The sequence below is a fragment of the Pristiophorus japonicus genome, chromosome 1, assembly GCF_044704955.1.
Source record: "Pristiophorus japonicus isolate sPriJap1 chromosome 1, sPriJap1.hap1, whole genome shotgun sequence".
NCBI classification, from domain to species: domain Eukaryota; kingdom Metazoa; phylum Chordata; class Chondrichthyes; family Pristiophoridae; genus Pristiophorus; species Pristiophorus japonicus.
The window spans coordinates 46368577-46384634 of NC_091977.1; the positions used below are offsets into that span (position 1 = coordinate 46368577).

At 41.5% G+C, this 16058-nt stretch overlaps 1 protein-coding gene across 2 annotated transcripts in view; it reads right to left on the reverse strand.

The window, feature by feature from the left end:
* Positions 1 to 684: 684 nt before the first annotated feature.
* pdlim3b (PDZ and LIM domain 3b) overlaps positions 685 to 16058 on the reverse strand; it is a 101565-nt gene continuing 86191 nt past the window's right edge. Inside the window, exons 4-7 of one of the 2 annotated variants that reach the window (XM_070879136.1) lie at positions 12998 to 13068; positions 4990 to 5123; positions 3677 to 3797; positions 685 to 1296 (exon numbers count right to left, since the gene is read on the reverse strand). In XM_070879136.1, the coding sequence (XP_070735237.1) occupies positions 1101 to 1296; positions 3677 to 3797; positions 4990 to 5123; positions 12998 to 13068 (522 nt within the window). In that variant the 3' untranslated portion in view covers positions 685 to 1100. Of the gene's footprint in view, positions 1297 to 3676; positions 3798 to 4989; positions 5124 to 12997; positions 13069 to 13643; positions 13832 to 16058 lie in introns of both variants that reach the window. The other variant, XM_070879128.1, reaches the window with a different exon arrangement.

Consider the following 16058-nt stretch of genomic DNA (forward strand, 5'->3'; position numbering starts at 1 on the left):
CCTTGGCTGCTACCTCCATCTTCAAGAAAAGTGCGCCATGCAGCTGTGGCAATATGGAAGTGTGTGTGTGTGCAAAAGAGCAGTGGCTGTGTACAATGCTTAAAATAGTGCCCCCCTGAGGGTATGGCAGTTCCCAGTTTAGGTTTTTGCCAAGGTTAATGTGCTCTCGAAGAAATGTGTGCACTTTGAAGAATGCACTTGCCTTTTCCATGCTCCTCTGATATTAGCTCGGTACAAGAGAGCTAGGGTGACTTCGTTGACACAGATGGTGAGCTCCTTCCATGCAGGTGGCACCTGTGCTTTTATTGGAGGGTGGTTTTCCGCCACCTTTGATGTATGAAGATAATAGGTTTTATTATTTATTAGAATAATATATTAACATCTGGCAACTAATTTTTACATCTGCTGTGTGAAGGTTAAATCCCAACAAACTAACCCGATATAAACTTTTAATGTGTATTAAGAACATAAGAAATAGGAACAAGAATAGTCCATCTGGCCCCATGAGCCTGCCCCGCCATTCAATAAGATCATGGTTGATCTTCTACCTCAACTCCATCTTCCCACACAATCCCTATATTTTGTATAAAAGTGTCCACAATGCCATAAACATATGCATTTGTGTTCCAACACAATGATTTAATAATGTCTGCTTTTGGTTAAAATAAAGTACCCACAATACCATTAAAGTATGAAGTATGTCTGCCAGTACAATTGTTTAATATCCACGTGTACATTTCAGAAGCCCAGCGGCTCGTGCTCAGTTCCTTTTATTTGCACTCACTGTACAATATGTTTCAACAACACATTGATTTTATTGCTTGAACAGATGTGATTATACAGACTAAGTTGTTCATATAATTCGTTGCATCAACATGCCAACGCGTAGAGCAGTTTTTTTTGCGAGGTCTACAGGGTAGCAATCGGCTAACGCAGCTAATTAAACAAGTTGCATTTTGCAAATATATCTTGCTGTGAGGAAGACCATTGGTATTTAAAGATTAACCACATTTTGAGAGATTCAGAAAAATAATGACAAGATAGACTTCCCATAGTAGTGGATCTGATCTGTTATTTCCTTTGAATTCTCTGCAGGAAATTTAAGCCTTCGCATTCGGATAAACGGGCATAGCATCATATCCCTCTGGTGGTTTCGTTCGTGCCCTGGCATGGACTTCACAGTACAGCTGTCCTTCTATGAAAAAGTAACCCTTCTGCTTGAGGTTCATGTCACAGTCGGAGCAGACAAAGCATTCTGGGTGACGATACTTATCACGGGCCTTGACCACTGTACCGCTGCATAAGGATTATTATACAATAATTAAATTAGAGTTCAAGTATCCAGCGAGAGTGCAATTTTACGATTTAGGAACTGAAAGTAACACGGGGAGTGGGTAGAGAAATTGGACATCGATGCGCCTGTTTTTCAGATGTGAAATTGATGGATCGGTGTCCAAAATCAAGTCGCGATCTCCCACGGTAGATTGACCCCAAAGTGCGCCTCACATGAAACGGAATCACGTAATTTTTAGTTACCCAGGATGCGTGCCTGAAACAAGTTGCAGGTGGATTTGTCTACTCAAAAAATCGTGGTCTGAAAGCTAGGACATTAAAGTTGGAACAATGTTTAAAATTGGGGGGGGGGGGAGTGGCAGAATTCAAATAGATACTCACATTTTTTTTGAAATTTAACATTTCTACCTTTAAAGAGGTAAAGGCTAGATGATCTGTGCACCTCTTGAGGAGGTCTGTGGGGTGGGATGGGGGGTGCGTGGGCAGCAGTGTGATGGGATGGCACTTCCACCCACTCCTTTGGCCAGCTGCTAATCCTGTCCCAGTTCCCAAGGACAGGGTCATTTGAATGTCCGGGGTTGCTGGTCAGTGCCTGTATCGATCTGCGTGTAACAGAGGCACTTGTCCCGATTAGGACTTGGGGGCAGGACCTTCCCGATCCAATAGTGGGGCACCTGAGACCCTTACCAGGCCGAAGGAAAAACATCGGGGCAATTCTTACGGTAGTCCTTATGATTAGAAACATAGAAACATAGAAAATAGGTGCAGGAGTAGGCCATTCGGCCCTTCGAGCCTGCACCACCATTCAATATGATCATGGCTGATCATTCACCTCAGTACCCCATTCCTGCTTTCTCTCCATACCCCTTGATCCCTTTAGCCGTAAGGGCCACATTGATTGATTACCTTTGGGGCCTTGAGCAGCCCAGAATGAAAATCATGCCTGATCTCAGCAGGTGTAGGATTCACTGGGCCTATCAGGAGCAAAGCTAGGCAGAATTTCAGGAATGACCCAGAAATGCCCATGATACACACCTGAAGTCAGTCCATGAAATAAAGGAATGGGTTTAAGTAATGTCCATCCCCTCTGCCACCCACCCCCCACCCCCCCCACTCGTTATGTCAAATTATCATCCTCCACCCCCCCACCTAACACTGTCCAGATTTTCCAGGCTACTGTCTTTGCTGGGCAGAGGAGGAAGAACCAGAACATCCATGTCTCATTTTTGTCACAAAATGTGTTTACGAAACAACTTTTGGTGATTCCTTTTAAAAAGATAGGACATTGCTGAATTATTTAGTGGTCGACAGCTTTGGAACAGGATCCCAGAACCAAATGGATGTAGATGTTCCTTTTGTAAGCTCCAATCGCAGGGGAAGATTTGCTCTTCGCACAATGTGTAATAAAATTGTAAACCTTTTATAAGTAGATTGATGATTTTGTCACACACAGCGGGGAGAGTAAGACATCCCCCACATTTGTGTGGGAAACAATGAGGAGATAAATTTTATTAGTTAGGTGGGAGTTAGTCTGTACAGGGCGGTTGTATTAAAATTAAGAGTTTTATGCAATGCACAATATTTTATAACCTGTTCTATCACATGACCATTTTATAATAATCTAATTCAGGGATCTGAAAGATTTATCTCTGTGTCGGCTTTATGACACCTGTAGCTTCCCATGTAATGGTGGGAACTGTGACTGTGACGTGACTGACACCTGGTGACAGTTAACTGAGCCTCTCTCCAGACACGTAAACCAACATCCAAACATGAGGCAGGCAAACTCAATTCATGTCGGACTCCTGCAGTCATCCCATCAGTCCGGGCTGGTTTGACGTGCAAGCCTCAGAGGGGAAAGGACAGTGGAATAATCCACAACACTACCCAGTTCCTCATAGCAGTTTTATTGGAAAAGCAGGAAGCTGGGATTAGTTTGGGGAGAGAGCAAGAAAAAGGAACTTTATAGAATTAGTACCCAAGAGGGGCTTAAATTAAGTACATACAAGATGGGCTGAATGGCCCCCTCCTGTGCTGCAAATTCTATGTTATGGCTCAAAGCAATGCAGCTGATTTTCAAATTGTACATTAATCAGAAAAAGAAATTAAGAGGTAGGAAATCTTAAAACCTGTTTCCAAGCAGCATTCATCTTGTTGCTATTACAGTTCCTTTATTGTCTCTGGGTCAAACTTCTGGAACTCCCTCCCTCACAGCTCTGTGGGAGTACCTTCACCGCACGGACTGCAGCGGTTCAAGAAGGCGGCTCACCACCACCTTCCCGAGGGCGATTTGGGATGGGCACTAAATGCTGGCCTAGCCAGCGAAGCCCACATCCCAGGAACGAATAAAAAGTAATCCACCTTCTTTCATAAAAATACTTACACTATTCCATTTCCACACTTGTCACACAGCGGCAGCTTTTGAACACTTCCGGCTGAACCACCGACTTTTGTCACTGGAGCCCTCACACTTCTAGTAACCACGGGACGATTCCCTTTGTCACCTTGCACAAAGTTAGATAATGGTTAAAAATGATTCCGAATTTGAAATGGTCACTGTTGAACAATCTATGCGTCAGCTCCACAAATTTAGCTGCAGTCCACTGAGCTAATATCGCTGTCCGATCAGCCATATGTGGACTCTTTGCTCGGTATACAAACAAATTGACAGGTGGTAATATATCGGTGATTTATACACGAGTTATTCCCACAATCCCTTCTAGTGTCGCCACAAAGGAGCAGAAATTACTTCCTTCCACTCTATATGCATTGCACAGTGCACCTTTTGAGCCTAAGTATCCCTTTACCCATTGATGTCACAAATAAATGAATACCAACAATGGGACAGGCCTTGTGATTAAACACATATGATAGGAACATAGGAACAGGAGTAGGCCATTTATCCCCTCGAGCCTGTTCTGCCATTCAATGAGATCGTAACTGATCTGTGACCCAACTCCATATACCCACCTTTGATCCATATCCCTTAATACCTTTAGTTAACAAAAATCTAAAAATCTCAGATTTTAAATTAACAATTGATCTAGCATCAATTGTCATTTGCGGAAGAGAGTTCCAAACTTCTACCACCCTTTGTGTGTTGAAATGTTTCATAACTTCACTTCTGAAAGGCCTGGCTCTAATTTTTAGACTATGCCCCCTAGTCCTAGACTTCCCAACCAGTGTAAATTGTTGTGTTGAAAACTTTTATCAAATCACCCATTAGCCTTCTAAATGATATGAATCAATGACATTTGGGGTACGGTAGCTTAGTGGTTATGTTACTGGACAGGAGTTCAAATCTTGCCACAGGAGCTGGGGAATTTAAATTCAATTCAATAAATCTGGAATAAAACGTTAATTATCAGTAATGGTGACCATGAAACTACCAGTTTGCTATAAAAACCCATCTGGTTCACTAATGTCCTTTAGGGACGGAAACCTGACGATCTTACCTAGTCTGGCCTATATGTGACTCCAGACCTACAGCAATGTGGTTGACTCTTAACTACCCTCTGTAATTTAAGAAGGCGGCTCACCACCACCTTCTCAAGGGCAATTAGGGATGGACAATAAATGCTGGACTTGCCTGCGATGCTCACATCCAATGAACTAATTTTTTTTCCAATTGACAATTAAATCTTCTGAGCCCAACTAGGTAGCAATGCTTTGCACCAATAAAGACAAGGAGCTCACCACTTTCATCGGTCTCCAGGTAATCCTGGATTGCTCGGAAGGACCCAGATTGCCTTGGCTCATGACTTTCCTCCTGGTTGTCATGTAGCATCTTGTATACATCTGATTGTTGAACTCCAGGTGCTGGTTTAGTTCTGCATGAACATGTAAATTACAGTAAGCAGATAGATTTTTGAATTTTGTGTACAGCAAATAAAAATCCCAGAACAAGAGATAATATTTAAAGACTCTAATAATATTTGGCTGTTTCTATATCTGTATTTTCTACTATTTCCATTCTCTAACATCTCATTTTATACAATTTTGGTCATTTACAGGAGTACAGTAAACTAGATGCTATGAAACTTTTTACACTGCAAGAAACTTGTTGGCTGAAAAAAGAATTGTATTGCGAAGGTCAATACAAAATGGTAACATTTGCAGATGTTACCAAACTTTAAAGGGGAGGGGCGAAATTGGCCTTCGGCAATAGCACAATACAGGTGTTGGCGAATTGGCAGCCTGTTTTACACCCCGTCCCATTAAAGTCAGTTGGGCAGTTAAACAGGCTGCTGATTCACTATCGCCTGTTTTGTGCTTCCACACTAGACCAATGTCACACCTGAGGAGGGGCAGAGAAATCTCAGGAGGCAACACAGAAATTACAGAATGAGTGGGTCAAAGTATTTAAAAATAGCAGATGAAATTTAATGGGGAGAAAGTCACATATTGAACGTATTCCTCTCTCAGCATTCCTCAGCTTTTTGCTTCCCTTCTATATTTTCATGCTTTTATTCTATTCTTTGATGCTTCATGTTGTATACTTTTACTTATTTCTCATAGTTTTCTTCTGTATAGTTCTTACATAACTTTTTTATTTCAATAATGTTTGCTCCAACCTGTCTATCCATGGAATCCCAGCCTTTAATTTATCCCCTTTCCTCCTGTACTTAATCTGTACTTTACCCATCTCAGATTTTAAAATCTCCCAATGATTACCTATTGCTTGATTGGCAATTTTTTTCCCGAACCCCTCCGCATTCTGTTTACCATCGTTTGCCTTATCACTGTCTGCCTTAGGATAATGAAAGTCCCCAAATAATTACAACTCTTGTTACTACTGCAAAGCTTTTTAAATTGCCTACAAGTTTTGCACTCAATTTCCTTCGCACCATCTGGTTCTTATAGTACATCTCCAATATGGTAAAAGAGCCCATATTATGCTGCTGTAGCCATAGTGACGAGTATGGCATGCTTTAAGGAAAAAAAAGAGTAAAGCTATCATTTGAAAATCATATACAAGGAGATTTATGACTGAATCAATGAGCTAGGGGATCATTAGGAGATTAGCAGGGAATCGAGGGGAAAAGTGGAGGTGAGGTCAAAGATCAGCTATGATCTTAATGAATGGCAGAGCATGCTCGAAGGGCTGTATGGCCTACTCCTGCTTCTATTTCTTATGTTCTTCTGAAATAGCTGATCACGTGATGCATGCACAGAAATACTATGGGTGGAACTTTTAGTGGTATCGGATCAATCGCCCGTTTTACATATCCATCGACTTCAATTGTACCATATACCACGCCAACTAGTATCATTTATTTTACCAACAGAGCTAAATTCTGTTTGTACTTGCAGCAGAAGTATAAGATTGGCCGATAAATTCTTGTGTTAACAGAGAGGAGATATCACCAACCATATCTTCTGAGTGGAGAATTTCATTGACTTGCACTCATATTCCTGATAGATTTTCTTTGTGTAAATGACTTGCTATGGAAGGGAAAAGTGCATTTTGCTCTGACTGTGGAGCATTGAGGGCAAAATTTTGTTGAGGCTGTCAATTGACATGGCCCAAAAGAAACTGGCCACAGAAGGAGCACTGCACTTGCTTCTACCACCTGTAACGGAAGGTGAACTACCTACTGATGACCTCATATATGGATCAAATTACAAAATATATTGTATGGCCACAAAAACAGAGCAGCATTTGTAAACCACAGGCAACAAAGAATGTAAAGAGAGAACATTTTATTGATCATCTTTGCCATGTGTCAGAAATGCTTGGGTAATTATTTCTAACACTCATCTTCCGTTATGACGCTTTGAGATAAACAAATCCTCAAGGTGAGACTGATTTTTGTTCTGGAAGTCTGTCTACATCACTAAACACCCTTAACCCAGATGTGCAGCAGGCTAATAATAAAACTGGATTTCCTCTACCTATATTGTTCTAATAATACCACCCAATTCCCAACATCAAAACCATGCTTGGTACCATAACAGGGGACCTTGCATTTCCCAATATCAGGTGACATTGCAATTCTCTTCGGTGCAATTCCAACCCTTCAGAATATAGTTAGATTGCTTATCAAACTTGTGAACTTCAACAAGCTGTAAACCGTAACCTATCATTGAGAATTTAAGGGGAAGGAACTCCATTAATTTGACATATCACTAATCACAATCCAGCTTGTCACATTGCAAATATTATTTGTTGGCATGAACTCTAAGTGTGCAGCAATGTATAAGGAAAAAATTACATACTTGAGTTAAACTTTCACATGGCAACTGAAATTCTATTTTGCTCAGGAAGGATATCGCCGAGCAACAGTCAGTCATTCCTGCTATTTCTCCAATTACAAATATTAATTTAGAAAATAAATCTCCGATGACATGCAGCACTGCTAGAACAACAATCCTGTCATGGGAAATGATATTTCACCAGAGTACAGTTTATGGTGTGATGAGTGCCTGCTCTACACAACCATCTCCGATTGTAGCAGTACCAAGTTGAGGCACATACAATCAGGAAAAAAAATCTCTTTTGTTACTGCATAAATATGAACCGTTCTGCCTTCCATAGAAGTCTAACTCCAAAGCTCTGCCTTACCATTTGAGTTGCAGTAGGAAAGAGGAGAAAATAAAATTGTTTTGCAGCAATGTGACTTTGAATATTTTTGGGAAGCACACCAAAGGGAACAAAATGGTTCAACATCCCCCATCCCCAGGCACCTTGATCCTGAAACAGGTTGCTAAAAGGATGCTAAAGTAATCTGTCAGACAGTTCTTGCTTTAGTGTACCCACATACATGTGTGATTGCTTTGTATAGCTGACACTAAAAGTCACTATGAATTCTTTCCATATGAGAACATTAAACGGCCAGAATTACAAAGATCTGGTTAAGTTGCAGAATCCCTTAATCATTGATGGACTTATATGAAAACCTTTAACAAAACAAAACAATTGCTTCAATGAAATGCACCTGGTAAAGGCAACCCAAATAACATCCCAGCTGGCAGAGCCAGTTCTAAACTAGCCACGATAGATGAAAACTTGTTAATAAATTTGGATTAATGGGAATGAGATACTGGAGTTTTAAAGGTCAGGCTTTTGTTAGAGTGTGCTGCTGTCTTCCTTTCTAACAACACAGTTACATTTTAAAATCGTTTTTTAAAAAAAGTCCCAAAAAGCAGTATTGTAAAATGTTAAAATATTATTAGAGTCAAATGAATATTTCTTCAGAGTTTAAGTTAGGTTTATATGCAATGCAATCCTCCATTATCTTTACTAACTGCATTACAGTGCAGAAGCTTAAAGATTCACTGCCAAGCATGTTGCTGTTCTACATGCAGGGGTTTTACATCCTAATTTGATAAGGTATCTGTGTTATACAAAAATGTACATTTATTTCTAGGGTTTCTGGAGTAATGGCTTATACAATCATTAAGTGGGTAAATATATTGATTCAATTTATAAGACAGTTTAGAGCTTTGTTCAATTACTATATATTGTTATAGTTTGTAAAGTTAAAGGGGCAAAATTGCTTTTTTTTATAGCCGTGGGGGGGAGCTAATGGGGCGCAACAAAGTTATCGCCTGGGGGAAGGGGTCTATAGCGCCTCCGGGGAAATTGTCCCGGAGGTTTGGGGGGCATTGTGCCATTAGCGTTGCGCCCTGCGATTTGTGCCTCATGATTTGCGCCCTGGGCTGGCGCTCGCACGGTGATGATGTCATTGGCGCATGCACCGACCCCTTATGGCACCGCTCCGACCACTTTATGCCACGTGGGGGAAATTGCCCCGCGGGCAGTGAGGATGGTGCCAGCCGATGTCAGCGCCAGCTTTGCGGGTCACAAAGCTGGCAGACATCCGCCGCCAGGCCGCCCATTAAAGGGGACGTCGTTTGCACCGTGGGCCGCCTTATTTTTCTGTCAGCCGACTCTTCTGTCGGCCCGACAATGGTGGCCCTCATCTCGACTGGGCCGCCGCCCTGCTGCCCGGCATTCCGTACTGGATGCCGCACTGTTAGCCCGGTTGAGGGCGTCCCTGGTGGCCCAGTGCAGCGTGCGCAGCGGCCCTGCCCTTTAATTTGAAGGGGAGGGGCGCTCTGCCGCATCAGCGATATGTGGAGCATCCGTGTTTAGGTGGGGCGCTGAGCTCGGGAGCGTGGAGCTGGGCCCAGCCCGGGAGCGTCCCTTCACGGACACGGAGCGCCTCCGATAGCTCCCCGCCTCTGTTGAGGGGTAGAAAGGCCGAATTCCACGCCGGGGCTGTAACTTCAGGGCCAGGCGATAAATGTCCCGGCCCCGGAAGGTTACCGCCTCCAAACAGGGTGCGGAGCAATTTCGCCCCCAAAGTGTTTCTACTAAGCCATTTTAAGTCAATGTTTAAATAATATTAGTACAATAAATTTTCTGAATGTACCGTATTAGTACAGTAGAATGTTAACAAATGCACTGTACAATTAATCTAGTAGATTAATTGGTATTCTATATAATTAGTGCAATAGCAAGTTTATGAATGTACTATATAATTAATACTATAAAAGGTATATGAATATACTGTATAATTAGTACAGTGGCAGGTTAATGAACATACTGTATAATTAGTACAGTAGCAAGTTTATGAATGTATAGTATTAGGTAGGTTTATAATAGATGTATTGCATAATTGGTATGGTAGGTTATGTACTGTATTAATGTAATAGGTTTCTGAATGTATTATTACCATAGTAGGTTTATGAATGCACTGCATAATTTGTACAGTAGGTTTATGAATACTGTATTAATATAATAACAAAGGCTTTTGAATATACTGCATAATTAATATTGTAACATATTTATGATTTCCCTGCAATAGTTTTAGGTCATTGCTGTATAATTAGTACATTCTTGCTCACCCATCAGTCCATCCTTGCTGACTTACATTGGCTCCCGGTTTACCAACGCCTCAGATTTAAAATGATCAGCCTCGTGTACAATTCAATTTATGGCCTTGCCGCTCCCGTCTCTGTAACCACCTCCAGCTTTACAACCTTCTTCTGAATTCTTCGCCCCACCATTGACGGTCGTGACTTTAGCCATCTCGGTCTCATGCTCTGAAATTTCCTCCCTCAAAGCCTCTGCCCCTCCTGCTTCAAAGCCCACTTTAAAACACACTTCTGTGACCCCTCCCAATCTCCCCTCTTTTGCCTCGGTGTCCATTTTTGTCTGAATATACCTTTGGTGAATCAGCGCCTTGGGACATTTGCTATATAAATACAAGTTGTTGTAGTAGGTTTATGGATGCACTGTATTAATGCAATAGGTTTATGAGTGTGTGGTAATAGAACAGTATCTAGTTTAGTCATTAGTACAGTAGGTCTATGAATGCACTGTATAATTAGGTAACAAGTAACAGGCTTATGAATGTACCTTTTAGTATAGGAGGTTTATGAATGTGCTATAATAATACAGTAACAGGTTTATGAATATATTTATAATTAGTAGTTTTATGGTGTACAGAAAAGGATGTTATTGTCGTTTGATAGTAGATATCTTGACCAAGAATTGAATTTTAAAATTTTATATTAGCAACATATCTGTACTTTTCTTTGATAAGTCTTGAGCTGAGAAAAATAATAGGTTAAAATCTTGCATGATCACCATTGAAATCATCATCATAGGTGGTCCCTCGAATGAGGATGACTTGTTTCCACCAAGAGTTCACAGATGTTTCAATGAAGGACCCGATGTTCCAGTCCTGAACTCCAGCTGAGGAGGTGGAAGATGCCTGTGCGTGGATTTTTTTAACGTGTGGTGACCGTTACACACCAGCCACCACACGGGCTTGACAGAGCTAGGCCTTTATCCAGTGGCAAGGGTTAACCAGGACGACTGGAGACCTGCTCTGCTGCACGCACCTAGTGCGCGCACATATCGCAGTGTGGGCTGGCCCGTGCTGCCTCTGGGCCCTGCCTCTACTGGGCCCCATACCCTCATTCACCGCACCTCCGCCACGATCCCTCACCGCTCCTCCGCCACAAAAACACTCGCTGCACCTCTGCCATGATCTCCTGTTGCACCTCGCACCAAACATTCGCCGAACCTCCGTCACGATCACCCACGACATCTCAGCCCCAATCCCTCATCACTCGTCTGCCCTGATCACTCGTCGCAAGTCTGCCACGACCTTCCATGCTCCTCTGCTGTATGAGGGCCCCACCGATGCTCCTGCCCACGCTCCAAACGGTGACCTGGATCCTGATGACATCACCAGGTCGCCACGTTGAAACCGTCGCACACATGGAGCAGCTCACGCTGAAATAATGTAATGTCCAAATATAGTCAGTGGCACATATCGTGCAGAATTTTCGTTTTATCCTTACTAAATCCAGCTGCAGTGGTTAAAGGTCTTGATCCACCAGTGTTTTTTTTTAGGATATTCAACAGAATAAGGGTTTGCTTCCTGTGCAAGAATGTTTACACACAAGTAGATTACAAATGGGTTGTCGTTACAATTATGTTAATGTCAAATGTTATTTACATTGTATGAAAATAAATGGCTCAGTCATCAAAATTATATTTAAAACAATATTAATCTGTTACTCCAAATGGAGAGGTTCATTAGTTATCATTTCTATTCATATTTATTGTTGTTGTCTGATTATATTACATAATGAATTAAAGTTAATCCTACTTTAAAATAAAAACAGAAATTACTGTAAATGCATAGCAGATAGATCGGCATGAGAAATATGTGCTTGTCCCATTACCACTCTTTTTTGCCTTGCACTATCATCTCTTTTGTCATTTAATCATTCCTGCCTTCAACCCTAATCTCAGACCTTCCCTTTTGTTCGTTCCTCCCATCCCTGACTTTATCCGCATCTGTGCTTGCTTAAAACCTGTTACATCAAACATTTTTCCAGTTCTGACGAAGGGTCATCGACCTGACATGCTAACTTTGTTTCTCTCTCCACAGATACTGCCTGACCTGCTGAGTGTTTCCTGTGTTTTCTGTTTTTATATCAGAAAGAACAAGGCACTTTAACAATTCGGATGAAACTCAGTGCTGAAATGTTAACCCATCTTTTTATGTTAGCTGCCAATCAACCTGCTGTGCATACACTGCACTTTTGGTTTATATTTCAGATTTCCAAGGCTTTGGGTCTTTCTTTTGATTTCCTTATCTTTAGGTGGGATGTTGGATAAAAATGCAAATTGCTTGACATGCGATATCGAGGGATCAAGCATTAGCCAAGCTTTGCTACAACATGCTGTCATGGAGCTGATAAACAGTAAACCAACGCAATGTACTCAAACATATGGCAATGTAGACAATAATAGACAATTCAAATGCTGCACTTTATTTTCAACGTGAGAGGATCAAAGGATTAAAGTACTTTTTCCTTTGAAAATCTAAAATGCTTTGGGAATCAGTATTTGAACTGTGCTACCAAACTTTATAGAAACATGCAGCACCCAAAAGTAATAGACAAATACATGAGTAATACTAAAATTATACTAAAACTATTTATATTCCATTGGAAAAAGCATTTTGGTATGTATGACAGCTCAATACAGTAAATTTCAGAATTTGCAAATCCATTTTTTTGTACAAGGTTGTTGAACTGTATTAATTAAATAGGTTTATTTTTGAAAGGGGATCATGTTATATTGGTACATTGTGCACTTCCCTTGGTCCTCTCTTGTAAGAAACAAAAATCAAGACAGAAATGCATGCAGTCTATCAAAGATAAAGCATAAAACCTGCTCAAGGTGGAAACTACTGAGAAGGGTTTGGGTCTGACATTGAACTTGTGCTCAAAGTAGCCTAGTTCCTGTAAGGAAAAATGGTTAAAGATAACACAGATATCGGAGATGAAACCCTGTTTCGTAATGATTGGAAAAAAAATCATGTTTAGCTTCTAAGCATTTGAATAGATATCATTGTGAAGTTTTCATAACATTCTGTGATCATGTGATTAAATAAATGTTATCACCACAGCACTCAGACCCTTGCTCATTTTATGTCATTTCAAAACCATACCTACTTGTATCTACAATAATGTAAATGGTTCCCATGTCAAAATGTGGACGTCCATGAAACAATACTTGGGCCCCACCTGCAAAAACCAATTAAATCGTAACTGGTTCCTTGATTTTGTCACTCATAAAATTGAGGTTGTTTAGTTTTCTCCTTTAATTTGTTTCCCATCTGTCATCGTATATATAAAACCGCTTCACTTTTCCAAAACTGATTTCTTCCACAAAACACATGTTTATTGGAGAGGACAATATCTTTGTTTATATACAGTAGGTACAAGTAGCAAGAGCTGGACAGAACAAAGACAGAGACTATAAATTGACCAGTCTAAGGCAGAGAGACTCGGCAGAATCCAAATCCCATACTTACTTCTCCTCTGGATCAATGACCAGGCCACGCAGCTGTCCCTGGAGGGCATCTTCGATGTTGCCAGTAGAATACAGGCCAATTGGAGAATTATAGCTGGAGCTCACTACCTGTCTTTTGTCATCAATATTTCCTGCAGCAAGAAATGGCTGGGCCTTTCTGTTATGGGAATCTCCAATAGATTTGATTTCCTGCATATAAAAAGGCACAAAAATACACAAGGCTACAATTCATGCTGAAGCTAATAAGCACCAGCAGCCGTACCATGCATCTAGTTGCTAAAGGTCACTTCATTACTGCAAATAACTTTCCATCTATCCTCTCAACAATGCTCTTCGTTCAAATGATGTTATCTGTATTCAAACTATAATTAGCTAACTAAAGATACAAAGTCAAATAGCTTATATTAAAAGTAACTTACATATGCTAAATCTGATCAATCATTGACATGGAAAACATAAAACTAATCCAAAGCAGGATAAATCATATTTTGTACAGGGGGAGGGGCTTGGATTAGATGGAAGGAAGGTATGGTGGGGGCGGAGGAGGGGGGGGGGGGGGGGAGATGTGAAGGGAAAAGATAGAAGTATAGAAACATAGAAAAATAGATGCAGGCGTAGGCCATTCGGCCCTTCGTGCCTGCACCGCCATTCAATAAGATCATGTCCGATCATTCCTTCAGTACCCCTTTCCTGCTTTCTCTCCATACCCCTTGATCCCCTTAACCATAAGAGCCATATCTAACTCCCTCTTGAATATATCCAGTGAACTGGCATCAACAACTCTCTGCGGCAGGGAATTCCACAGGTTAACAACTCTCAGAGTGAAGAAGTTTCTCCTCATCTCAGTCCTAAATGGCCTACCCCTTATCCTAAGACTGTGTCCCCTGCTTCTGGACTTCCCCAACATCGGGAACATTCTTCCTGGATCTAACCTGTCCAGTCCCGACAGAATCTTATATGTTTCAATGAGATCCCCTCTCATCCTTCTAAACTCCAGTGAATAAAGGCCCAGTTAATCCAGTCTCTCCTCATATGACAGACCAGCCATCCCTGGAATCAGTCTGGATCAGTTCCTATCGAGTGGAGGGTAGCCAATGTAACCCCACTTTTTAAAAAAGGAGGGAGAGAGAAAACAGGGAATTATAGACCGGTCAGCCTGACATCAGTAGTGGGTAAAATGATGGAATCAATTATTAAGGATGTCATAGCAGTGCATTTGGAAAGAGGTGACATGATAGGTCCAAGTCAGCATGGATTTGTGAAAGGGAAATCATGCTTGACAAATCTTCTGGAATTTTTTGAGGATGTTTCCAGTAGAGTGGACATGGGAGAACCAGTTGATGTGGTATATTTGGACTTTCAGAAGGCTTTCGACAAGATCCCACACAAGAGATTAATGTGCAAAGTTAAAGCACATGGGATTGGGGGTAGTGTGCTGACATGGATTGAGAACTGGTTGTCAGACAGGAAGCAAAGAATAGGAGTAAATGGGTACTTTTCAGAATGGCAGGCAGTGACTAGTGGGGTACCGCAAGGTTCTGTGCTGGGGCCCCAGCTGTTTACATTGTACATTAATGATTTAGATGTGGGGATTAAATGTAGTATCTCCAAATTTGCGGATGACACTAAGTTGGGTGGCAGTGTGAGCTGCGAGGAGGATGCTGTGAGGCTGCAGAGTGACTTGGATAGGTTAGGTGAGTGGGCAAATGCATGGCAGATGAAGTATAATGTGGATAAATGTGAGGTTATCCACTTTGGTGGTAAAAACAGAGAGACAGACTATTATCTGAATGGTGACAGATTAGGAAAAGGGGAGGTGCAACGAGACCTGGGTGTCATGGTACATCAGTCATTGAAGGTTGGCATGCAGGTACAGCAGGCGGTTAAGAAAACAAATGGCATGTTGGCCTTCATAGCGAGGGGATTTGAGTACAGGGGCAGGGAGGTGTTACTACAGTTGTACAGGGCCTTGGTGAGGCCATACCTGGAGTATTGTGTGCAGTTTTCTAACTTGAGGAAGGACATTCTTGCTATTGAGGGAGTGCAGCGAAGGTTCACTAGACTGATTCCTTGGATGGCAGGACTGACATATCAAGAAAGACTGGATCAACTGGGCTTGTATTCACTGGAGTTCAGAAGAATGAGGGGATCTCATAGAAACGTTTAAAATTCTGACGGGTTTAGACAGGTTAGATGCAGGAAGAATGTTCCCAATGTTGGGGAAGTCCAGAACCAGGGATCACAGTCTAAGGATAAGGGGTAAGCCATTTAGGACCGAGATGAGGAGAAACTTCTTCACCCAGAGAGTGGTGAACCTGTGGAATTCTCCACCGCAGAAAGTTGTTGAGGCCAATTCACTAAATATATTCAAAAAGGAGTTTGATGTAGTCCTTACTACTAGGGGGATCAAGGGGTA